Below are 25,683 nucleotides of genomic sequence, written 5' to 3'. Positions count from 1 at the left end.
ATGCTTTCAATTCAAATTCAAAAGCAACTTTTGTTGCTTTTTTATATTTAATGTTCACTACTGGTCCTTATGTTGATGTCTCCCTAGCCATTTTGTCTGAAGCTCATTCTCTAGTAGACTCCTCGAGGAACTACTCAAAGAAACAATATTCCCTGAATTCTTGTACACTGAGAACAGTTTATCAGCTTACAGATTATACTCAAGTCAGTTCCGTTTCATGTTACTCCAGTTTCTTCTAGCACATAACTGTAATGGAAACCTAATTTTCTTTTCCTTACAAGTGATGTGTTCTTTTCTTCTAACTAACCGAAGTTTTCTTGTTTTTTTCTCCTTTTTCTTTACAGTCCAGTAACTTCATCATGTCTTGGCATTGATCATCTTAATTAAACTTCTTAGGCACATGTTATATTCTTTCAACATGCAGCTTCAAGAAAAAAATTTTAATTTCAGGAAAGTTTTAATTATAGTTTCAGTATTTATTGTTATGTTGCTTTGATTTCCTTCTTCAGAAACCACTATTATTTGTCTTTCTTATGACTGTCTCTTGAAACTTTATCTTTTAAAATTTCTTTACACCTTCTGTGTTTTCTCATGGCAGCATTTGCTCTTGCCTTGCTGCTATTTTAAACTTCATTTCTGAAATAACTGTTTATGTCTAATTTTCCCTAGGTTCTGTCATCTTATTGTGAATTTTCACAATTGATTGTTCTTTCATGTCTTATGTCATTTTCTTAGTGCCTTTTTGCTCATTTTGAAATAGTAGGTGATTATTTTGGTCTGTTTTGTGTATGTGTTTTTATTACAAGCTTTAATTGTAGGGAATGTTATGTAGTTCCTTTTTTCCCCCATGATAACTTTGTATGCTATTTAACCTTGATACTTTTCTATTGCTCATTTTTATGTAAATTTAATTTTCCTGAACTTTTATAGAGTGAAGGAGTTCAGGAAAGCTTTAATTTCACAAAGTTCCCTCTTTTGCTGTTTTGGGATAGGTTAAAAATGGGGGGTGGGGGTGGGGCGGGGTTGTTGATTGTTAGTTTGTTTCCTAAGATTTCTTGATTCTGTAACCCTACCTCACTTTTATTTGGACCTTGTTCTTTTATCTCTATTGTCCCTTTTCTAATAAAATTTTATTTCACTCCCAGCAGTTTCTCCTTAAGCAGAGCTCTGCCTTAGAATGGTGCCTTGGCAAGTCAGTTTTGAAAGTTCATAGAAGGCAGACTGCTCCTGACCATTAAGCTCCTCAGTTACAGCTACTGCTATCTAATCGGCCCTCACAGACTTTTAGTGAATATTCTGGAGTTCCGTTCTCAGGTCCAACAGATGTTGCCCCATTGCTTCTTCCTTTCTCTTGCAGAGATGCCAATACTGGTTGGGTCTAAAGGCTGGTTTAGACCCAACCAGTATTGGTATTTAGACCCTTGGTAGTTTGTCCCCACCTCCTTGTATTTTGGGGCTTGTAGGGATGCTGCTACGTGGTTTTGTGGTAATTGTTCTATATACTTTAAATGTTGCTAATTACTCTTTCTGCTTTTATGTAAGGATTCAGAGACCAAAAACTATGTTACCGTTAACCACCACCAAATTTCCAGAATGCACCCCTCCGCCAAACTTCTTCCCAGCCCCTTCCCCACAGGACTAGCTTTTGGACCTTTGTGACTCACTTAAGCATTACCATCTTTCAAGCACTGCTTGAGTAACCCCTTCATAACATCGGCTTTTGCTGGTGTTAAGTACCAGTATCAAACAGTTTTGAAAGACATCACTTTGATAGACCGAGTTTAAACCTATCCTTAGTGTTCATAGCATAAGCTACCTTAAAAATATTACTTTTGTACTTTAGTAACAAAATGCTTAAGATGAAGACAATCAGATATATTCACCAAACCAAATTCTACGCCAAAGACTACAAAGAAAAAAATATTACTGAACAAATTAATGTATTATCAAGTGAGTCTGAATAACAATCGCTTTTTTTTTCACTTGACAAAGTGAAAGATGTGTGGGAAGGTACAAAAAAGTTTTCTGAATGAAGGACCACGAAAAGCCAAAGTTAGTAGTCTCCATTTTTGCAATGCACTAGTAACTTTTTTACCTTCTTCTCTGGAAACAAATATCTTCGTAAATCTAACTCAACCCATGTTTCAAGTAAATTAAAGATAAACTACCATTTTGGAATTTTTGTAAGCTTTTCCTCATATATGAAATCTGATTGTAATCCATCAACCGAAAAATTGTTTCAGGAAGTTTAACCCTACCTTCATGCTTACGGTATTTTTTAAAAAGATCAAACTATATGTAGAGAGCACGATGTTGTTCCCTATACTGGTACCCCTCCACTATAAATACAATGCTATCCATCACAAATAATTCAATTAGTTATACACATTTCAAAACTAATTTTTTTCTGTAAATACAAAATTGACAAGAGATCTACTAAAATCATTAAATGTGACAAACACTAACCTATCACCCAAAGTCTAGCAGTTAGATAACTGCTTTCTATTATCTTTCCACAGTTCCAATATATTATTAGTGCTCTAACAATCTCAACCAATCTCTCTCTCACACAATGAAAAATCAAAATAATGCGCCCTGCTCCAAGTGTATTCTTGTTCTTTCGGAATGGGAGAGTGGTACTGTAGTCGCAACACAAAAAGGGCAACAAATGGTATCACAAACAGGAACCCCGAAGCGCAGGCGTTCCGGCGGGTGGGAAGCGGTCCCCCGCCCCCGGAAGTAAACAGCTCCGACTGCGCAGACGGTGCCGGCGGCTAGTCTGCGATCTGCGCTGCGGGCGGGGTTGGCAGGTCGCGCAGGACTTGCTCTCCGGCTTCGCGACCTCTACAGGGGAAAGCGCACCCTGCAGCTCCAGGAGTTCTGGGCGCTCACTGAAGCTGGCCTCCCCGGGACTGAATTTCGGGATCCGGGCAGGCTCTGCCAGCTGGGAGCTGTCACAGCCGCCGCGGTCAACGGAGCTCGGTCACAGAAACGCTACCTGTCCTCGCCCCCACCCAGATCGCTGGGTGTTCTCAAACCTACGGTCCCGTCCTTAGCCTCTCCTCGGAAGACGAGCAGGAGGCGGAGACCGGAAAACCCCGTCCCAAGGCGGAGAGGGCCACGAAGCCCAGGTCCTCTGTCTTCTAACCGCTGGCCCTCGCTCACCCACCTGATGCTCTTTCACCACTTCGCTGAGGCAAGGGTACCGCTCCGAAATCCATCGGTAAAACTTGGGGACGCCCATCTCCACTGTCAACACTTAACTCCACCAAAACGAAACCAAACGCCCCGCCGGGCCCTACGCCGCCCACGCCGCCGCCGGCCGTCGCTCTGCTGATGACAACACACCGCCCGCCCGACCATAGAGAGCGCCCGCCAAGTCTAGAGCGGCTGGTCCAGGCCGCGCCTGGGGCCGAGCTCCAACCCCCCCAGCCAACGCACTCCGCGTTGGGAGCGCTCAGGTGGCTGTGACGTAAGTGAGTGATGCTTAGTTCTTTTTTTAAAGCATGTTTTTGTATATTTTTCATTACCATTTACCACCACCCCCATACTCGCCTCCCCCCGGCAATCACCGACACTTCCTTCTGAAAACCACCAGACTTCTGAAAGACCACTTAACGCTGAATTTTGTCCTGTTTGCTATAGTCTCCCAGGGTACTCATCTAAGTTTTTTTTTTTTTCTTTTTTTTAACAGATTTAGAAAGCTCTGGGGATTTATTTGGTTTAGTTTTTTCTGGTTGAGGGTGAGTTTTTTTCTCTTTGAGGGATACATACGTACAACAAAGTTTCTTTTAAAGAATACTCTTTAACAAGTTATTTATTGAAAAAAATTTCCTAACTACACCCCCACCCAGCCTCCTCCTCAACTCTTTAATACAGTATTAGGCCTTCAATTGTAAATTATATGTTTGGTTTGCACGTTCATACCTCTTGGCTTATCCTGTTTTCCCCAACACACTTTCAACCGTGCAAGAAAGAATTCTCTCAAGTGAACTTAAATGAAGTCATCTGTAATGACTAAGAATTTTCCGTTTATTTGAATAACCTCACTGCTTTGTAATTATCGTCAACTATTTTAAATCCTCTGCAAAAAAACAAAAAAAATTTAACCACACGAAACATTTTTTAGATTTTAAAATCTCATGAAATTTTAAGTATTACTGTCTTCCAAGATTAAACATTCTGGTACACTTTCAGTATGGCGGCATTTTTTAACTTATGGAATGTTTGTATAGTTTTCATATGCATGCTTCTTGTCTTATGTTTTTTCCTGATCACACAATGCAACTGTAAAAAGTTTTATTAAGTGAACATAATGATATGCTATTTGTGTTTATATCTCTGAGTGTCAGTTCTTAGAGGGCAGGGAAAATAAGCTCTGTACACAAATATAGCACAGTGGTTTGTCCACAGAATTTATTCAATGTAATTTTTTGTTGTTCAAATGACTCCTTATACTAATGAGTACTTAAAAACTAAAAACTGTGAAATGAAGTAAGCCTGGCTTACTGCCTGCAAATACATATTTTTATTTCTTAAAGATTTTATTTATTTATTTTTAGATAGAGGGGAAGGGAGGGAGAAATAGAGGAAGAGAAACATCAACGTCTCATACACCCCAGGCATGGTCCCTGACTGGGAATCGAAAGAGCAACCCTTTGGTTAGCAGGCTGGCGCTCAATCCACTGAGCCACACCAGCCAGGGATATACGTATTTTTAGAGCATAAGAACATTTCATGTTCTATTTCTCTAGTGGTTATAATACACAGTAGATAGTGAGGAAAGTACTTTATTTCTTAACAACATACAATTTTAAATATTAACAATCGGAAAATTAATGCATTGTTCTGAAGACATAAAGCAACTTATATTGTACTGTACTTTGGAATGGAACAGATAAAAACACCAATTAATATGAAATATGTTAATTTTAGATTAACGTATTCTTTGAAGTAATTTCACATATATGGGGTCCAACCAAGGTACATTTGGCATAGTAAGTTTTCATCAGTAGCTTCTTGTATAAGGTAATGCACATGTCCTTCAATAGATAAAGGCAGCCCTGTCACTCTATTACGGGTCTTGATTACACCTTGCAATCGCTGCTCGATATCAAGAACATGAGTCTTGGCCTAAAAGAAAAAAATTGAAAATCATAAGAGATAAGGACCTAATGGCATGTGGATGTTGATAATTTGGGATTACTATCTTTCTGTTATTTAACAAATGTTAATGCCATTTTACTGACCCCATTTGTAAGAGCAAATTCAAAAGAAGAAATGAAACAAGTATAATAATGAGATTGCTTTGAAGGCCTGCAATGTTGATCCAACATCAACTATTTAGGCATTTTTCTGGACTATGTGAAATAGCAGGGAATGTTAGTAGGGAGTGAATTCTTTTTCTTTTTTTTACAGTTTTGATAGAAGAAATCATTTTTAATGTGTACTGACATACTCAGGAGCTGAGTGAATACGTTTGTTACTACTAACAATCCCCAGCTGTTAGTCCCTTAGTTTTGTTTTAAAGTGGTCTTTTCAACTTTGTCTCCTGTTTACCTACCAGTGACATCTGTTGTAGACTCACTGTTGTATTGTAACAGACTACATGTCAGTGGTGTGGTAAGTCAATTTACCATGTCTTAATTTAACCTTTGTAAACCTTTCATTTTTAAGTGCTTAAAGAAGTAATATTTTGAAATAAAAATATAGTGATATAATTAACCAGCCATTAAAAATTTACTTCTACAGAGTGTTAACTGAGTTCATATGTTAGGTACTTACATATTTCTTATCATTAATGTAAAATCAGAGCAATTAAAATGTTAAAGCTGAGACCTGCTGCTCTGTAAGTTATGCAATTTGTGTTCAAGTTTTTCCCACTCATAATTGTAATTGTGTATGGTTTAAACAAGTGTGTCCTCACCTCTGCTTTTATTACGTAAATGATAATAATGTTAACATTAGTAATGACAATAAAGAAAAGTCAGGCATTGATGTACTAGAGAACTAGATTTCAGAGTATTCAATGGTCAGTCACTGATAGTATTTAGAATCAGTTCTTGTTTGTAGAGATATACAGTATCAGCTCACATCATCTTACATCTTCTACTAACCTTTTCATTGACAACTTCCCCAGTTTCATTCAGGAGTACTTTGGAATGCCCTTTTACCGGTTTACTCCATTCCACAAGAGGATCATGAAGAAAAGTCTTTAAGACACTGAAAAGGAAAGAAAATATTATGGTAATAATGCAATGTTATCTTTGTAAAAAGAAATCTTGGTAAAGTTGACACTTAGGTAAAGACTAAGTGAAGGATGAGAAGCTAATGGTAATACTCTTAACAACACATTATTACTGTTTCAGTAAAATACATGAAATTATTGTTTGGGGATAACAGGAGGGAAAGGAAAGAGGTGGCAGGAAAGAGACAAGATGGAGGAGGTCAGAGGTTCTGGGGAGTAGAGTACGATGTTCTGTGTGCCATCTCTGAATGCATAGTGTAAACTAGTTAATGACTATTTATTGAATGAGTAAATTTCATCCTCTGCCACATCTCCACAATGACCATAGAATAATAGCTACCATATAGACAGACCCCAGCACATTATTTTTCTACTGTACTCTAGATGTCAGATCCATGTACCTATGGGAAAAACCCACTTAGATATCTTGTGGACACCTTAAATTCAATATTTTCGTAACAAAACTCATGACTTTCCCCCAACTATTTCTCCTTTATTCTTCAAATCAGTAAGAACAACATCGTCCATCCACCGGCCCTGAACAAAAAACTGGAGTCATCCTTGCCTCCTCTTCTTCTAAACACTTAACTCTATTTCCTGAATCTCTTTAGAACATCTCCACTTATCCCCACCATTCCTGTCACTACCTCGCTGAGTGTGCCGTCATTGTTTGCCTGTGTTTCTGCAACAGTCCTCTTAACTAGTTTTCTGGCCTCTCGCCCAAAATGGAATTAATTTTTCTACAGTACAAATCTGATGATCTCATTTCTTCTTCTTTATTTTCTTCTTAAAACTCTCCAATGACCTCTGGTTATTCTCAGGGCAAAGTGTGAATGTGTAAACTTGCCTCAGGTGGACCTTTCATAATCTAGCTCTGCCTCTCCTCCTAGGAATGAAGTATATGAAGTCTACCCTCTAGGATACAGTATTGCATTTCTCAGGCAGGCCATGCCTTCAATAGCACTGGTATTTCTATCACTCAGAACACTCTTCCCTTTTGCATGACCAGTTCTGTTTATCTTGAAGGTCTCAGCTACTTGTTCCAGAAATTATTTCCTGACTTCTTCTGGACTAGGATAGGTGCTCCTAGTTAAGTGTTTCACAAGATGCTATGCTTCCTCTTTCAGAGAATTTGCTTTTGCTTATGTCTAACTAACTAATGCATTCTATGATAATGTTTGATAGACAGCTTTTAAATAAGGTGAATAAAGGAGTTTTTTAAGTCCTTTTTAAAAACTGCAGTTGACCCTTGAAACAATATGGGTTTGAACTGTGCAGGTTCACTTATATAAGGATTTTTTAAATAAATATGTACAGTACTGTAAATTTTCTCTTATTTTCTCAGTAACATTTTCTTCTCTCTGCTTTATATTATTGTAAGAATACAGTACATAATACATAAACAAAATATAGGTTAATGGACCATTTATGTTCTCTAGTAGCATGAGATGGAGAAAAATAATCCTTTTAAAAAATGCTGCTGGGACAATTGGATGTGCATATTCAAAAGAATAAATATGGACCCCTACACCTCACACTAGATAGAAAAAATAACTGAAAATGATCTAGGATTTAAATATGAGAGCTAAAACTATAAAACAGAAGAAAACATAGGTGTAACTCTTAATGACTTTGGATTATACAATAGTTTATTAGATATGACAGCAAAAGCACAAATAATAACAACAAAAAAATTAACTGGGGAGTTCCGGCCAAGATGGAGGTGTAGGTAGAAACCCTTCGCTTCCTCACACAACCAAAAGGAGGATAACCTAAAATCAATAAACCAGAAGTGCCAGAAAATTAAACTGCATGGAGCTCCGACAACCACGGAATTAAAGAAACAGTCCAACAAAACAACCAGACTGAAAAGGCAGCAGATGGAGAGAACCCACAGCGAGGTGGCAGACCATGGGGACGGGGCTAGCTGCAGCAGGGAGGCGAGGCTGCGTGGGAGGGGCTGACTTAAGGGGAAACTGAAACTCAGAGCCGGCTGTGGACTATGGCAGTTGCCGCAGTGGGAGAAACTCCCAGTCTCACAGGAGATTGACTGTGGAAAGTAGGCTAGAGACCAGCAGGGGAGCCACACTGATCCCTCTCTGGCCCCTCCCCTACAGGCAGCACCACAGCGCAGCAAGGAGGGTTGCCCTGCCCTGGTGACAACCTAAGGCCCCGCCCCCCTTATAATTTAACAGGTGCCCGGAACAAAGAAATAGGGCCAAAATGAAAGAACAGCAAAACTTCAGGAAGAGAGCTAAGTGAGGAGGAGATAGCCAACCTACCTGATGGAGAATTTAAAGCCCTGGTAATCAAAATGCTCACAGAACTGACTGAGCTTGGTCGAAAAATGAAAGAACAAATAAAAGATACCCAAAATGAAATAAAGCAAAATATTCAGGGAACCAACAGTGGCAGGAAGGAAACCAGGACTCAAATCAATGATTTGGATTAGAAGGAAGAAATAAATATCCAACTGGAACAGAATGAAGAAAGAAGAATTCAAAAAAATGAAGAGAGACTTTGGAACCTCTGGGACAACTTGAAACGTTCCAATATCCAAATTATAGGGGTACCAGAAGGAGAAGAACAGCAAGAAATTGAAAACTTATTTGAACAAACAATGAAGGAAAAATCCCCAATCTGGTGAAGGAAATAGACTTCCAGGAAGTCCAGGAAGCACAGAGTCTCCCAAAGAAGTTGGACCCAAAGAGGAACACACCAAGACACATCATCATTAAGTTACCCAAGATTAAAGACAAAGAGAGAATCTTAAAAGCAGCAAGAGGAAAGGAGAGAGTTACCTACAAAGGAGTTCCCATAAGACTGTCAGCTGATTTCTCCAAAGAAACCTTGTAGGCAAGAAGGGGCTGGCAAGAAGTATTCAAAGTCATGAAAGGCAAGGACCTACATCCAAGATTACTGTATCCACAACGAAAACAAAAACTAAGCAAACAACTAGAACAGGAACAGAATCAGAGAAATGGACATCACATGGAGGGTTTTCAGTGGGGAGGGGGAAGGGTGGAATAAGGGGGAAACGGTACAGGGAACAAGAAGCATAATCAGTAGGCATTAAATAGACGGGGAGAGGTCAAAACACACCAAGTGGTATAGGAAACAAGGAACTCAAAGAACTTACATGTATACTCATGGACATGAACTAAGGTGGAGGAATGCTGGAGGGTTGGGGGGTGCAGGGTGGAGGGGGGCTAAAGGGGGGAAAATTTGTAACACTGTAATAGCATAATCAATAAAATATACTTTAAAAAATAAATAACTAGATTTTATCAAAAATAAAAACTTTTATGCTTCAAAGGACATCATTGAAAAAGGGAAAAGACAACCCACATATGAGAAAATATTTGAAAATCATATCTCATAAGGTCTAGTATCCACCTAGGTAAAGAACTCTTACAACTTAACAATAAAAAGATAAATAATCCAATTTAAATTGGGATTTGAATAGACATTTGTCCAAAGAAGATACACAAGTGACAAACATGACACATGAAAAGACGTTCATCATCATTGCTCATTAGGGAAATGCAAACTAAACTCACAATGATGTGTGGGTGGAAGCTACACATGGTTCTCTTGGGCAAATCCCTGACTTGTCTGTTGTGTCCTGTCAGTAGGTGGCAATACTTGGTGTCAGATGGTTCCAGTCCCAAGCCTGGTTGGGACTCCCTGACACTTGAAGACTCTGGACATGCCCGGGCAAGGCACACAGAAGTTAGTACCAGTCAAGGAATATCAAATGCAAGCACAAGCACAGCTTAATCAAGCAACTGAGCACACAGACCTGTGCCCAACCCCCCTACCCGCCCCTATTGAAGCATTCCCCTCGCCTCAGACCTCTCCTGCCACTGTCATCGTGGGGAGGTTGGGTAGAAGTCTGGGGTTGGAGTGGAAGAGGGTGTGGGAAGTTAGACCCTGCCAGGTCCCTTTTTACACTCTTAAATTGGGAAGAATTTCAAACATATCGTAACAGTCCACAGAATAGTAGTACAGTGAAACCCCCACTCCGACCATGTACCCATAATTTTGTGACCACCACCCAGAACCCATCCTGTCCCCTCCCGTGTTTTTTTTAAAGCAAATCTCAGGCATCCAGTTTTTCCTTCTGTAAATATTTGAGGATGCATCCACCTAAGATAAGGGCCGTTAAAAACACAATCACAAAACTTTTTAACTGAGAAAAAGTCAATAATTTTGTAATATCATTAAATGTCTGGTGAATATTAAAAAAAAAACCCACAATGAGATACCACTTCATCCCAACAAGGATAGATAAAATTAAAAAGATATACAATCAAGTGGTGGTAAGGATGTGGAGATATTGGAGCTCTAAGACATTGCTAGTGGGACTGTAAAATATTACAGCTGCTTTGGAAAACAGTTTGAAAGTTCCTCAAAATGTTAAACTTAAGGACCCAGTAATGGTTACATAGGACCCAGTAATTCTACTCCAGGGTATACCTAAAATAACTAAAAACATACATCCACATAAAACTTATATGCAAAAGTTCATAGCCACACTATTCACAGTAGTCAAAAGGTGGAAATAATCCAAATATTGATTAACCAATGAATGGATAAACAAAATGTGGTATCCATACAATGGAATATTATTTGGCAATAAAAAAATGAAGTATTGATACATACTACAGCACGGACAAACCTTAAAAACATTACGCTGACAGAAAACAGATGCAAAAGGCTCCATTGTTGTATGATCCCATTTATATAAGAAATGTCCAGAACAGGCATCCATGGAGACAGAAAGTACATTAGTGGTTGCTAGGGGATGGTGGGGGAGTAAGGATGGGGAATGATTGCTAATTTCTTTTGGGGGTAACGAAATGTTTTATAAATAGTTAACAGTGATGGTGGTTTTATAATCAGATAGCAGTGATGGTTGTACAATCCTGTGAATGAACTAAAGTAGTTTCACTTTAAAAGAGTGAATTTTATGATATATAAATGTTATGGGCCCTGGCTGGTATGGCTCAGTGGATTGAGTGCCAGACTACGAATCAAAGGGTCACAGTTCAATTCCCACTCAGGACTCACGCCTGGGTTGTGGGCCACGTCCCCAGTAGGGGTCATGTGAGAGGCAACCACACATTGATGTTTCTCTCCCTCTCTTTCTACCTCCCTTCCCTTTGTCTAAAAATAAATAAATTCTTTAAAAAAACACATATTAAACAGTAATTAAATTTTATGCTATGTAACTTATATAAAGCTATTATTTTAAACAATCTAGCCAATGCAAAGTGGCTTCTATATAAAGAAAACATACTTAGGAACCAGTAATTGCATTCAAATTTACTATAAATTGTTTACAAGATACAAATGATTACCTCATTAAAGGCTCTCTCTGATCTCGCATCAGCCTCATTGTAACTTCACAAGCTCTTCGAAAAAGACCTTCTGTTCCCATAGGACCCATTCCATTAACCATATTATGAGTCAGGCGAAATGGAACAATTTCTGGAACTTCAAAGGTTTCTCCCTTAACACAATGCATTTTATTAAAAAGTAATAATGTTAGAATTTTTAAATGTTTATGCAAAAAATTTAAAACTTCATGTCTAGACTCATTTAGCAAAGAGCACACATACTGTCAAAATATATATATATATTTGTAACTGTTTTTGAAGACTGTATCATAAAGGATCTATATGACTCTACCTTTACTTGGATAAGATCTAGAGGATGGATGGACTCACCTTTTATTGAATTACTATGGTAAACAGCGTTATAGAGAAATTTTTATGCTTTCAATATTTAGTCTTATTTAGCTTCCTTAATGTCCTTCCTTGAATAATACAAAGTACATACAAATATTATCATATTTTCTTCTTTTCTTTAAGACTCATTTTAAAGCAGCAAAGGAAAAGATATAGCCAAGTATGAGATGCTCACATCCCTCAGACAGGAAATGTAACATGAAATGTAATTAAATCCATCCAGTTCATTTATTTTTTTGTCATTTTCTAACCTGCCTTTCCTAGGACTTTCTTATCCCTCCAGTTTTCCTAAATTCCTCTCGAGTGATTTAACCTATGCCAGTGGTTTATCTCTGATTTGTTCTCAGTTTGGTCTGTGACCTTTCTTGGTTTCCTGTGATAACTGAAGGCAACCCATAGAGAATGATGACGAAGAAAAAAGTGGTTTTACCTGCCAGTCTGCTTTCCGGGATCGCAACATTGGAAAATTGGAGGAGGTCTTAGGGAGAGTCCAACTACCTTAATTTATTCCCAGGTACCACTCTGGACCTACAGAATCTGAATCCCCTGGGATGTTTCCTAGGTATCTGCAATTTTATGAAAACTCCTAAGATGCAAACTACTTTATTTCTCTAACAATGAGTCTCAGTAAAATCAACCGCTCTGTCCATGTTAATATAACTAAGAACTAACTGAATCAGAACTTGAACCTATATTTTCAGATTTAAGTTCAGTGCTAGTTTTATTATATTACTCTTTTGAGTTCTCTCCATTCTAAGTTCTTATACTGAGGGCAATGGGAAATGTGAGTCAGCTGTGAATATAACTGCTACTAATGGGTATGTCTAGGAAGAACAGTTGTTGAAGAAGGAAAATTAGGAGAAAACATACAATTAACTAAAGTAAGTCACATCACATACCTTATTGAAGAGACAGTTGAAATCTACATGTACGCATTCTCCAGTCAAAGAATCAAAGAGAATGTTTTCACCATGACGATCTCCAAGGCCCAGGATATAACCAACCATTGACATAACTGCAGTGGAACGGCAATATGCTGATCTGCTACTGTACCTAAAAAAATGTCAATGCCTATCAAATATCCTCATGCATATCAGGCAACACATTTAAAATACTTTTTAAATTCCAACCATAATAATGTATTATAATCTTGGTAACTTACCATGATGTCGGATCAGGGAATGTTCTCAGAAACCACTCATGAAAAACAGGAGGATGCCTGGGCAGGAGAAATTCTTGGAACACTTTGAGTTTTTCAGACAAAGCTGCCGTCTTTGGTAGCATACATTGGCGAAGTTCCTTACCTGTCATATAAACTCCTGCAAGATAGAATGATTTCCATTAATCACACAAGCCAAATGAGGAAAGGGGCATTTGTTGTTGCTACTGTTATTGTTTTTGTGGTTAAAATAGGACAGGAAATTCTACTTTTATTCAAATTGGTATTCAAAAGCAAGAATGGAAAATTTTCAATTATGCATTATGTAAATTTATCTCCTTGTTGATTATAATTAATGTCAACTAAAACCAATATTTGGAATCAAATAACGCCAGGAGATAGCACTCAGAATAAGTTCAATGTGATGCTGCATCCCTCACTAAAATTACAGTGACCTCTCTGTTAATCAGGACGTAGGATAGGTCCACACTGGATCATTACTATAAAAACTTACAGTGGTGCTCTGAAATAATTTACTCTCTGTGAAGGCTAGTCTGTAAGATTCACCTGGTTCTTAAGTTAATCTGGCACAATGTAAATCATCTGGGGAAGAAGAGGAATATATATATATTCCTTGATATATATTTGTGAGCCACATCAGATGACTGGCATGACTCCAGTGTATCCAATGCCTTTTAGGCCTACCATGGTTTGGTGCTTTGTATACCTAAGGCACAGCTAAAAGTTTTATGGATGAATTTGCGATTTGAAGTTCTTAGAGTCAAATGCTGCATAGTTCAACTGTGTGTTCATAATAATGTAGAAAAAATATATATATATTTTAAAATCCAATAACAGTAACTAAACTTATACAATATTTCATCTTTCTAAATAAAATAGTCAACAGCAAGTTCCCTGAAATCAGGTTCAAATATGTTTGAACTCCAGTTCTACAACATACTAGCTATGTGAACTGGATAAATTACTTAGCCTCTCTGTCACTGTTCATAAAGAAGGTTATTATGGCTTGTTAACAATAGTTAACAAGCTAGGCTAATAGTTAACAAGTTAGGCTTGTTAACAATAATAAATATTATATAATGTACTTATCATACTTAGCACAATACCCATAATACAGTAATTTATCAATTTTACTTAATGTTATGGGTTGAATTGTATTCTACCAAAATATTCTGATGTCTTAACCCCTGATACCTATGAATGTGACCTTATTTGAAAATAGGGTGTTTGTCCATGTCATCAGGTTAAGATGAAGTCATTAAGGTGTGCCCTAAATATAATATGATTGATGTCTTTATAAGAAGAGAAAATAGACATAGACTTAGAGAGAATGCTATGATAATTGAGGCAGAGAATGGGCTGATGCATCTATAAATCAAAAAACATCAAAAGTTGCTGGCAATACCAGAAGAAAAAGGTTTGAAACAGATTCTCCCCTAGAGCCTTCAGAGATAACATGGCCCTACTGACACTGTGATTTTGGACTCCTAGCCTCCAGAGCTGGGACAGAATAGATTTCCATTGTTTATAATCAGTTTGTACGACTTTGTTACAGCACCCCTAGAAAACTAATATACTTACTTTCTCCTTCACTCTAATAAATTAATATATATATTTTAATGTATTGCATTTCATGCATTTAAAAACTAGAAATAATTTTAGAATTATAAAAATTGCATAAATGATATAAAGAGTTCCCATATATTCATCCTGTCAGTAGGTGGCAGTATATGACCCAGATTCACCCAGATTTTTTATTGTTTATCTTTCTCATAGCAATAGTACAATTATCTAAATCAGAAAATTAATTTGTTAGAATCTTATTAATTAACCTTTAGATCTTATTCAAATTTCACCAAGTGTCCTACTACCACCCTTCTTCCTAGGTCAGGACACTACCCAGGGTACCATATTGCATTGGCCTCTGTAACGTTCTCAAATCTGGGAAATTTCTGTCTTTGTCTTTTATTATGTTGACATTTTTAAAGTGTTCTGAGCAATTGTTTTTGTTTTTACACTGTAAAGTTACTATTTTTCCCTTTGTAATTAATAAGCTATTTTGCAGGGATATACATTGAGACTCTGTAAATAACCTGTTTCCTGTCATACTTTCCCTATTAATCTCAGCATCCATTGAGATTCACTGCCTGCAACAATTATATACTATGGTATTTACTAATTGGTGGTTTTCTATTTCCATCTTTATCTTCTATATTTATTCATTGCAATTCTATTCAGAGAAGAACTGTTTGTACTTCCTTATTTATTCATTTGTTTACATTGGTGTGGATTTGTAATCTAACACTATCATCTATTTTGGTGCTCATATTATCTCAGGTTTGGTCTGTGGGAGGCTCCACTTCTAATCTGATACTTTCATTCTAGCCTTCCCCTTCCTTTTCTTTGTCTGAAAATGAAAAGCTGGCTCCCATTAGCCACAACCTACTTACTTGTTTGCTAAAGTCTAGTATACACGTAAAGTAGTTCCAGAATTGCTAACCAGTAACTCTATGAAAAACACATTTTTGCAAGCCATGTCAGTCCTTTTGGGATGAAGGTAAAGAAGGAATTAAAACACAAGGAATGAAGGAGAAAGGGAGGAAGGGAAGGAAGCAGGAAGGACACTTAAGTACTTCTGTATATAGAATCTCATTTGAACAGAAATTTCATCATGTTTTATACCAAGAAAATGTACAATGACTTATGTTAGTAACAAATACACCCATATTATCTGAGGTCTGTCCAGAAGAAGTCCAACCATTGTTAATATAACAAGAACAGTTTGCATGACATCAATGTAACCTGGAAACCAAGGAGAGTGCACTAAAATGCACATGTGTGAACAATGATGACTTCACTGTGCTAGTCAGTGGGGGCTGTATAGGCCTTTGAGTGAGTGTGTGTACTGTGTAGCCATCACATTCACAATGACTGAAAGAGTAAAGCAACAAATCTGCATCAAATTTTGCATTAACCTTGAACATTCTTCCACAGAAACTATTCAGATGATTCAGAAGGCTGCAGCTCTGGGCAACTGGTGATTGGCAGCTTCATTATGACAATGCACCTGCTCGTGCATAACATCTCATGCAGAGTTTTTTGGCAAAACATCAAATCACTCAGGTGACTCAGCCCCCTTACTGTCCAGATGTGCCCTGTGACTTCTGGTTTGTCTGAAAACTAAAGTCACATTTGAAAGGGAAGAAATTTCAGACATTGATGAGATTCAGAGAAATATGAGGGGGCAACTGGGAGAACTGCGTGAGGTCTCAAGGTGCCTACTTTAAAGGGGACTGAGGCATCATTGTCTGATGCACAATGTTTCTTGTACCTTCTATCTTCTTCAATAAATGTGTCTATTTTTCATAGTACATGGCTGGATACCTTCTGGACAGAACTGGTGTATGTTAGCAGCTACTATATGCATATTACTTATTTATATTGTAAAAATTAATTTTGGTACCCTTTTCCTTATATAGTTTGGTAAGAATAGGTCTCAAGCCAGCAGTGTTGTTAACCCATTCAATAATCCCACATTCATCATTCAATGGAATAACTGCATATGTTCGGATATGAAGTTCTCTTCTACGAGATTCTGCATCTTTTCTTAAACACTATTAAAAAAACAAATGTAAAAATTAATATTTCTAAATGTTATATCAACTATATCTAAAGATTATTCATTTCATAGTAAAAGAAGGTCAACAAAAGTTTAACATTAATGAAATAATATAATCAGTAATACAGCTGATTAAGATAAATATATAAACTAAAGCTAGGCCACTTGATCTGCTCAACCAGAAAATCACTCAGGGAGCTTCAAGGCTGAACATACTAATAATTAGTCATGAAATTAAGTTACCAATTCACCAAACAACATTTTAAATAAAAAATATTCCTTCCCTTCATGTTGCCTTTGAAATGAGTTTTTAATATGGTATTAATGTTTAACTTACTTTTGTAAATGCTTTTCATAAAATCCTCACCTGACTTCCAGTCAAGATGGAGGCATAGGTAAACACAGCTTGCCTCCTTGCACAACCACAGAAAAAATTTTTGACTCAGCTACAAAACAATTATCACCCAGAATTGTCAAAACTTGAACTGTATGTAAGTCCACAACCAAGGATTTAAGAAACCAAATTCATCCAGACAGGTAGGAGGGGTGGAGACATGAGAACGTGGAACTGGTGTTCTCACAACCGCATATGGTGGATAAAAATCCCGAGGGATACCTTAGGAGCAAGGGATCCCAGCCCCACACCAGATTCAAAAACAAATTAAAAAAAAAAAAGGCTAAGGAGGCTCTGGGACAACTTCAACCATACCAACATTCAAATCATAAGGGTACCAGAAGGTAAAAATAAAGAGGAAGAAATTAAAAACTTATCTGAAAAATAATGAAAGAAAACCTCCTTAATGTGGCGAAGGAAATAGACATACAAGTCCAGGAAGCACACAGAGTCCCAAACAAGATGAAAACAAAGAGGACCCACCAAGAGAAATTATAACTAAAGTGTCAAAAGTTAAAGATAAAGAGAGAATCTGAAAAGCAGATAGTTACTTACAAAGGAGTTCCCATAAGGCTGTCAGATGATTTCTCAAAAGAAACTTTGCAGGCAAGAAGGGACTGGCAAGAAGTATTCAAATTGATGAAAAGCAAGGACCTACAACCTAGATTATTCTATCCAGCAAAGCTATCATTTAGAATGGAAGGGCAGATAAAATGCTTCCCAGACAAGGTAAAGCTAAAGCAGTTCATCATCATCAAGCCATTTTATATGAAATGTTAAAAGGACTTAGAAAAAAATAAGATCATAACTATGAACATTAAAATGGCAATAAATTCACAATTGAATCCAGAAAACAAACTAAGCAAAGCAGAACAGAAACAGAATCATAAATATGGAGATCATTTGGAGTGTTATCAGTTGGGAAGAGGAAGGGGGAGAATGGGGAAAAAGATGTAGGGATTAAGAAGTACAAATTGGTAGGTACAAAATAGGGAGTATTAAGAACAGAATAGGAAATGGAGTATCCAAAGAACTTATATGCATGACCCATGATCCTGAACTAAGGGAGGGGATTGCCGGAGGGAATGGGTGGTATCAGGTGGAGGGGGCAAAGGGGTAAAAATTGGTACAACTGTAATAACATAATCAATAAAATGTTTTTTTAAAAATCCTCACCTGAAGATATGTTTTTATTGATTTTAGAGAGAGAGGAAGGGAAAGAAAGAAACATCGATTGGCTGCCTCTTGTATACATCCCAAGAGGGGATGAACCTGCAACCTGTATGTGCCCGGATTAGGAATCAAACCCACATACTTTTGGTTATGGGACAATGCTCCAAACAACTGGGCCACCCAGCCAGGGCATTTTTTACTTACTTTTAATTAAGCACAAAGCATAACTATCTTATGAAAACTGAACTCATCTGCTGCTTTATCTTTTCTATGTTAAAAGTCCCTAACTTTTCCAGGTAATAAAAGGGGTATCAGTGAAATGTGGGAAGAAGATAGAGAATAGGGACAAAAATCTTAGATAAAAACAATAATGTTTCATCCTTCAAATCCTTCAAGAGTATGGTCTATTTTTATCAATACAAAAAGAGAATCTGTGCATTTATAGTACCTGGCTATAGAATAATTCAAAATACCTAACAGTATATTTTTAATAACCTTTTAATGAGATCTCGCATTGTCATTTCTGAGACAGAAATCAAGTACTTAACAATAAAACCAAAAAAAAATACTAGTGACCACTTTTAAAATAGTGTGTTGATAAAAATAGAACCTAACACTTTCTTTATAGCACTGAAACACAAAACATAAATCTGATATAAAAAGTACATTATACTTTAAAAATTAAGTAGAAAAATTGCCCCTCATTAATATACATTATACATTTTTCTCAATATAATAATTAGCAGTATCTTATTTTTAAAAAATTAAGTGAAACCAGTGCTCTTTACGCACTGGTGTGCCTGCCTGGATTGGATGCTGTGACGGTGAGGAGGAGGAGGAAGAGAGGAGGGCTGAGGAGCAGCAGCAATTCTCTTATCAACAGACATTTGAAAAGAGGCACAATTAATACAGAAGATGTGAAGCTCTTAGCCAGGAGGAGTAATTCACTGCTAAATACAACACAGAGAAAACTGAAGAGATTGCTCAGTTTAACACAGAACGAAAAGCAAAGAAGAACTTAGAGGATGAAAACAAAAATTCAGTGGAGCCAGCAGGGCCTGAAGGAGTTGAAACAGAGAATTAAATTCTGTCACCATTTGGAAAAAGCAGGCCTCAGCAGGTAGAGCCACCAAAAACATATATTGCTACACAGGCAATTTTGAAGGGATAAGTGGAGATTTAAAAACAAAAAGGCGAGAAGACTTTTTTTTTGTGGTTTAGTCTCCAAGACAGCAAAAGCTACTTTAAAAGAGAACTGGAAACTCAAAGCAAAATACTCCTCCATCCCATGTCTTACTGAAGTGGTTTGAAATATAATGAAAATTATATCTATTGCAATTAATAAAATTTTGTTAGCAGTTAAAAAAATTAAGTGAAACCAGCAATTTTACTTCTGAGTACCTACACAAAAGATTGAAAGCAGGTAATCAAACAGATATTTGTAAACCTATGTTCATAGCAGCATTATTAACCATAGCCAAAAGGAGGAAGCAACCCAAGTGTCCACTGATGAGTGAAAGGATAAACAAAACATAGTATACACATACAATGGTATATTATTCTGCCTTATAAAATAAAGAAATTCTGACATACTATAACATGGATGGACCTTGAAGCCATAATGCTAAGTGAAATAAGCCAGTAAAAAAGGATAATAGTGTATGATTCCACTACTAGAAGGTATCTAGAGTAGTAAAATTCATATAGACAGAAAGCAGAAGGGTGGTTAACAGGGCCTGGGAAGAAGGTAAATAGGGAGTTACTATTTAGTGATACAGAGATTTAGTTTGGTAAAATAAAAAGAGCTCTGGAAAACACTATATGATTTCACTCATATATGGAATCTAATGAACAAATGAAACTGACAAGCAAAATGGAGACAGATTCAGAGAGCAGGATGACAGTTATTGTGGAGGGGCAGGGTTAGGGGGTGGAAGGATCAAGCAAAAACAAAAAAGGACTCGTGGACATGGACAACAGTGTGGTGACTGCAGGAGGCAGTATAAGGAACTAAATGGTAATGGAAAAAATAAAATAAAATAAAATAAAATTATAAAATGAGTTCTGGAGAGAGATGGTGGTGGTGGTTGCACAATGTGAATCTGCTTAATGCCACTAAACTGACCACTTAAAAATTGTTAAGATGGTTAATTTTATGTTATATATATTTTATCCCAATTTTAAAAACTAATTAAAAACATAATGAAAGGCAGTACATTTCATTCCCCCTTTTGGACAGTGACCTGTTTGCATACTGAAAAGCTCACATCACATTGATAGTAATTATAGTTAACTCTAAAATAAAAGCAAACTATCTCCAACCTTATTAATCAAGGAATTGAATTCCATTAGTCTACAATCCTTTCTCAGGTCATCTTTTGGCTTACACATCATGATGTAGAACTTTCCATCTGATCCTTTTAAAGATATCTTCTTTGGTTTCTGAAGAGAAGCAAGAATTTCCACCTAAAAGATGATGAGATATATATACATTAAGGTCAAAATTCTGTACCTAAATATCTATATGTATTATAAATATTGTGGTACCTAACATAATAAAAAGAAGAATCTATATTATGCAGTAAATTTATTCTTTTTATTAATTTCTTTTAATTATCTATGACCTATGAAAAGAATGGCTGCCCATGGGTAGACATATTTTCACCCATTAAGAATGACTATGAAATAAAAGGATTATTTTATCAGCAATATAAGTCATATACAGCTAAATTTATATAGCCACTTAAAGCAGTCACAATGTTTAAATGATTTTTGTATTTTTAGGACCTTTCTTCAGAGGCTATGACACTGTTTTAAAATGTATTTAATGGTAAGAAATGTTTATCAATCAAAAGTAACTTGATTTTTTAAAAAAGAAACTGCTCCAAAATCAAGTCTACCTAATGAGGTGAGTAAATAAGCTTAATTATATTAAGTTAAAAACAAGGCATGATTATAAGTAATTAAAAATGATTGCATTATGTGCTTTAATAACTGGCTCTAAAGCAGTTAAACAAATGTTTGGAGTCAGAAGTACTGGAATAAATACAGTTGTCAAAAGTATTTAAGCCCTGGCTGGTGTGGCTCAGTGAATTGAGCATCACCTATAAACCAAAGGGTCGCTGGTTTGATTCCCAGTCAGGGCACATGCCTGGGTTGTGGGCCAGGTCAGGGCCCCAATAGGGGGCGCTCAAGAGGCAACCACACATTGACATTACCCTCTCTTACTCCCTTCCCCTCTGCCTAAAAATAAATAAATAAAATCTTAAAAAAAAAGTATTTACTAAGAAGTCCTCTAGTACCATTTCTTTAAAATAGTCACAAATGATTCAGAAAAGAATCAAGCTCTTCCTAGCTGAATTTCACTTCCTTCCAAAATACAAAAAAAAACCCCAAAAATCTCGATGTTTTTTTTTTCTTTCTGTTCTTCATATTGAAGACAAAGAAGACAAAAGAAGAATTTAAGACAAAAGAAGTATGGAAAAATCAAACTGATAAAAAATAAAGATTATAGTCATACTAAAACAAATGTGAGCATGTGAAAAATCAAGATACGTACTAGGTTAGCCATAGAATCTTTATCAATTAATTTTTTGTTTCCTCAGTACAAGAGAGTTTTACTATTCTGTATTTCCAATCACTTCTTCTTTGCTAATAAAATTCACTTAATCTATGGGAAGAACACTTTTAAACTTAATTTGAAAATTTTAACTTAACTAAATTTAAAAAAACATAGTTACAGTCATATAAAACTGAAGTTTACCATATCATCAAAACTTGCAATATAAGCCCAATGACCAGGAAATGGATCGTGGTTAGCATGGGTACCCGGAATTGACGGAAGAGTAGGTATCATGACTGATTGTAAAGGGATGAGGATTTCACTAAATGTTGCTTCTTCTACCAGCTTTTTAAGCATTTTAAAGTGAGTGCTCATGCTTAATGTGGAGCTACTTCCATCCACCTGGGGGGGGAAATTGTACATTTTAATTTTTCTGTTTAGCTTAAATTACAGAACTCTTTAGTTTCACCCAAAATAAAACTTCAGTTTTGCAGTATCTTAATTACAATGGCTCCACAGTCTATAGTTTTCTAAATATTTTTTACACATTATCTTATTTTAATCTCTCTGTACTCTTTTACCTAATCAATAACAATACCTACATCATAGGATTGTTAAGTGACTAAAGGAGATAATAAAGGGTATAATCCATTATCAGACATTACAAAATTCAAACATTTTTTGGTACCATATCTCATTTGGCAGCAAAATAATACCTTATTTCTCACTTAGTGCAATGATTAATATGTTTCACTACAGAAATAATTAGGTATCTAATTATGATACTCAATATAAAGTACAATATATGCACTATATTCCCTTTAAAAATCTGAAAAATTCAGAATTCCTAAATGCAGTGGGCCACAGAGGTTTCAGATAAAGAATTGGAAACTTGTAAAAGTGCCAGTGTTTAATAAATGCTGGCCACTATCATAACACTGTTTTTGATAATATCAAGTACATCAGAAATCAAATAGAATTCAGATACAAAAACAGATTATACTTTCAAGAAGTTTATTGTTGAAGAATAGTCTCTTTTCTCACCTACAGTTATTAGTGAATATTTGCATAGAGAAATATAGCTATTAACCTTATAAAGAGTCTCTCTCTCTGTTTATAACTAGCCCTACCCCCTCCTTTGCCTTTCTGTACATTCTTTAGTGTTTTTGTTCCCCTCCAATTCCTTAGGTAGAATAGTGGGTCACTCCTATAAGCATGTCTATATTCCACTCACAAACTTACTGAAAAAAGTAGTTGTTACACTAGATAATAACCATCTGCTTAGTTTCCTATGAGACCAGGAGCACTTCAAGACAGGAGAGTGTGTATTATTCAACGCTGTTTCCCTTAGCATAGTGCTTGTCTCCTGGTAATAAAATGTGCATTGAAGGAATGAAAACCAAAACGCCAATCTTCTTTCCTCTCAGGTATGTAGGTTAATAAATGTAATTTTTGAAAGTTTAAAGATATGAGAGAAAACAATCACAGACACAACTTTAATTAACTGACTATTTTATATATGGCTTACTTCATATCCTCCACTTAAAATTATTTTTAATACATACAAACAATTTACTCTTAGAAGAATTTATATTAAGAACTTTTAGAAATTCGGAAGGTATTTGATAGAGGGACATATGTTACCAATTTTAAAAACAGCTTTATTAAGGTAAACTGCACATTTTTTAATTTAAAGTATACAATTTGATGGCTTTCGATATCTGTACATACCAATATTCGTTAGAATTTTAATTTAACCAAATGAAAGAAAACCTGCTAAAATCCTATAGAAGTTTTATATAAAATTATACAACATTGGCCTATAAAGTAGCAAGATTTATGATAATACCGGTTTATTGCACAATTCTAGAAGCTGATCTGTTAGACGAGTTGCATCTCCAACAAACTTTTCTAAGGATTTTTTCATATGAATAGCTTTATTTAGGATTTCCTTGCATCTGTTCACACGCATGGGATAAGAAGACTGCCATAAAAAAGAAAGTAAAATGCAATTTTATATGAGATTTTAAAAAGATAACAAAATTTACTATCAACTTTAAAAGTATTCATGATGAAAGTTTATACTGATATAAGTTTTCTGAAAATCAATATGACAATACTATCAATAGTCATAAAAATGCTGCTATTTTATGACTTGATGAATATATCCTTCTTAGGATCTACCCTGAAGTAGTAATCGGAAATGAGGAAAAATATAGATGTGTCTAGATGTATTACAATAGCAAAAAACTGTAAACAACCTTAATGATCAACAATAGTTAATATATAGATGACTAACTACTACAGAATTCTATACAATTATTAAAATTATATCTTCAAGGAATATTTAATAACATGTGAACATGCTTATAATAACAATCTTAAGTGAAAAATATGAAATTATGTATGTATGTAATTCAAATTAGGGCTAAAATGTGTATAGAAAATAAATATATAAAAAATATATCAACATATGAATTGGAGAGAAATTTTCTTTTTTATATCTCTGTATATTTTTTAAATTCTCTAAAATATTTATTAATAAACATATTTACCAAGTTGTAAAGTTCCATTAATAATGCCACAAAACTTTAATAGTATTCATAAGTTCAGGTACTTTGAATTAAAACACTTGGGAAAAAACCAGACTACTGGAGTGGGGTGGAGGGAAGGGAAGAAAATGCAGACAATTGTAACTGAATAAAAATAAATTAATTAATTTAAAATAATACAAAAAATATATAAATAAATAAATAAAAAGGGGAGGGGGGAAACAGACTACCAAGCACTAACAATTTGTCCACTTTATAAAGAAAAGGCATGCTGAATTCTGGGATCTTAAACACACTTGTCACTTCATTTGATGTGGTAAATATTTCTAAATTTTAAAATGAATCACAATGCTGTAATTTCTTGTTTAAGTATTTAAAATTTATGTTTTACTACAAATCTAAGAGGCAAACCCTGAAACTTGCATCTATATATTAGCACTAAATAATCAATGCCATATAAAATGGAAAAAACACACTGTTGTGATTGATACATTACCTTTGATACAGCTGTCATCATCCACATTGCTTGCTGAGGATAGGCCAGAAACACTTTGGCTATAATTTCCATCAAGACGACAAAAACTTCATCGTGAGAATGACAAATTCGGGAGATCAATTGTGAAAAAGCAGTCAAAAACTGATATGGAGCTAACTGACTTGTGTGGTCTGTGATAACTTTGTTTATTTTAGCTAAATCATTTCTCATTTGTACACGATCAGAGCGGCCAGCTGGAAGAAAAATCAAAGTTTAAAAAATACTAAGTTAAAAAGAATAAAACAGTATAATAGTTCTTTTCACAGAAAAACTATTTTGTTTTAAAAACAATTTTAAGATATATAGTAATCCACTCTATCCACAGTTTTGCTTTCCTGCTTTCAGTTATGGCAGTCAACTGCTGCTTGAAAATATTAAATGGAAACTTCCAGAAATAAACAATTCATAAGTTTTAAGTTATACAACATTCTGAGTACTGTAATGAAATCTCATGCTATCCCCACTCCATCCTCCCCAGGACATGACTCATTGCTTTGTCTAGCATCTTCACACTGTACATGTTAGTCACTTAGCAGGCCTCTCACTTATCAGGTTGACTGTCGAGGTATTGCAGTGTTGGTATTCAAGTAACCCTTATCTTACTTAATATAATGACCTTAAAGCACAGGAGTAGTGATGCTGACAATTCAGATATGCTAAAGAGAAGC

The 25,683-nt window shown here is 35.8% G+C and overlaps 2 protein-coding genes across 8 annotated transcripts in view; both read right to left on the bottom strand.

Annotated features, from left to right (window-relative positions):
* XRN1 (5'-3' exoribonuclease 1) overlaps positions 1–3,363 on the bottom strand; it is a 168,167-nt gene extending 164,804 nt beyond the window's left edge. For all 4 annotated transcript variants that reach the window (XR_008426157.2, XM_053918514.1, XM_053918515.2 and 1 more), the window contains exon 1: positions 3,170–3,363. Coding sequence is in view for 3 of the 4 variants with exons in the window: in XM_053918514.1 (XP_053774489.1) it covers positions 3,170–3,244 (75 nt within the window). In the remaining variant the exon portion in view is untranslated. The remainder of the gene's footprint in view (positions 1–3,169) is intronic.
* A 1,418-nt stretch (positions 3,364–4,781) lies between these two features.
* ATR (ATR serine/threonine kinase) overlaps positions 4,782–25,683 on the bottom strand; it is a 134,575-nt gene continuing 113,673 nt past the window's right edge. For 2 of the 4 annotated variants that reach the window (XM_053918510.2, XM_053918512.1), the window contains 10 exons: positions 24,977–25,209; positions 23,778–23,912; positions 22,130–22,330; positions 20,689–20,832; positions 16,644–16,794; positions 13,163–13,319; positions 12,900–13,053; positions 11,611–11,762; positions 6,117–6,222; positions 4,782–5,133 (listed from right to left, as the gene is read on the bottom strand). In XM_053918510.2, the coding sequence (XP_053774485.1) occupies positions 4,960–5,133; positions 6,117–6,222; positions 11,611–11,762; positions 12,900–13,053; positions 13,163–13,319; positions 16,644–16,794; positions 20,689–20,832; positions 22,130–22,330; positions 23,778–23,912; positions 24,977–25,209 (1,607 nt within the window). In that variant the 3' untranslated portion in view covers positions 4,782–4,959. Of the gene's footprint in view, positions 5,134–6,116; positions 6,223–11,610; positions 11,763–12,899; positions 13,054–13,162; positions 13,320–16,643; positions 16,795–20,688; positions 20,833–22,129; positions 22,331–22,785; positions 23,295–23,777; positions 23,913–24,976; positions 25,210–25,683 lie in introns of those variants that run through there. The other 2 variants (XM_053918511.1, XM_053918513.1) reach the window with 2 other exon arrangements.

The sequence above is a fragment of the Desmodus rotundus genome, chromosome 2 (genome assembly GCF_022682495.2).
Source record: "Desmodus rotundus isolate HL8 chromosome 2, HLdesRot8A.1, whole genome shotgun sequence".
Classification (NCBI taxonomy): domain Eukaryota; kingdom Metazoa; phylum Chordata; class Mammalia; order Chiroptera; family Phyllostomidae; genus Desmodus; species Desmodus rotundus.
The sequence above is the reverse complement of the archived record's forward strand: the minus strand, read 5'-3'. Positions and strand labels throughout refer to the sequence as shown.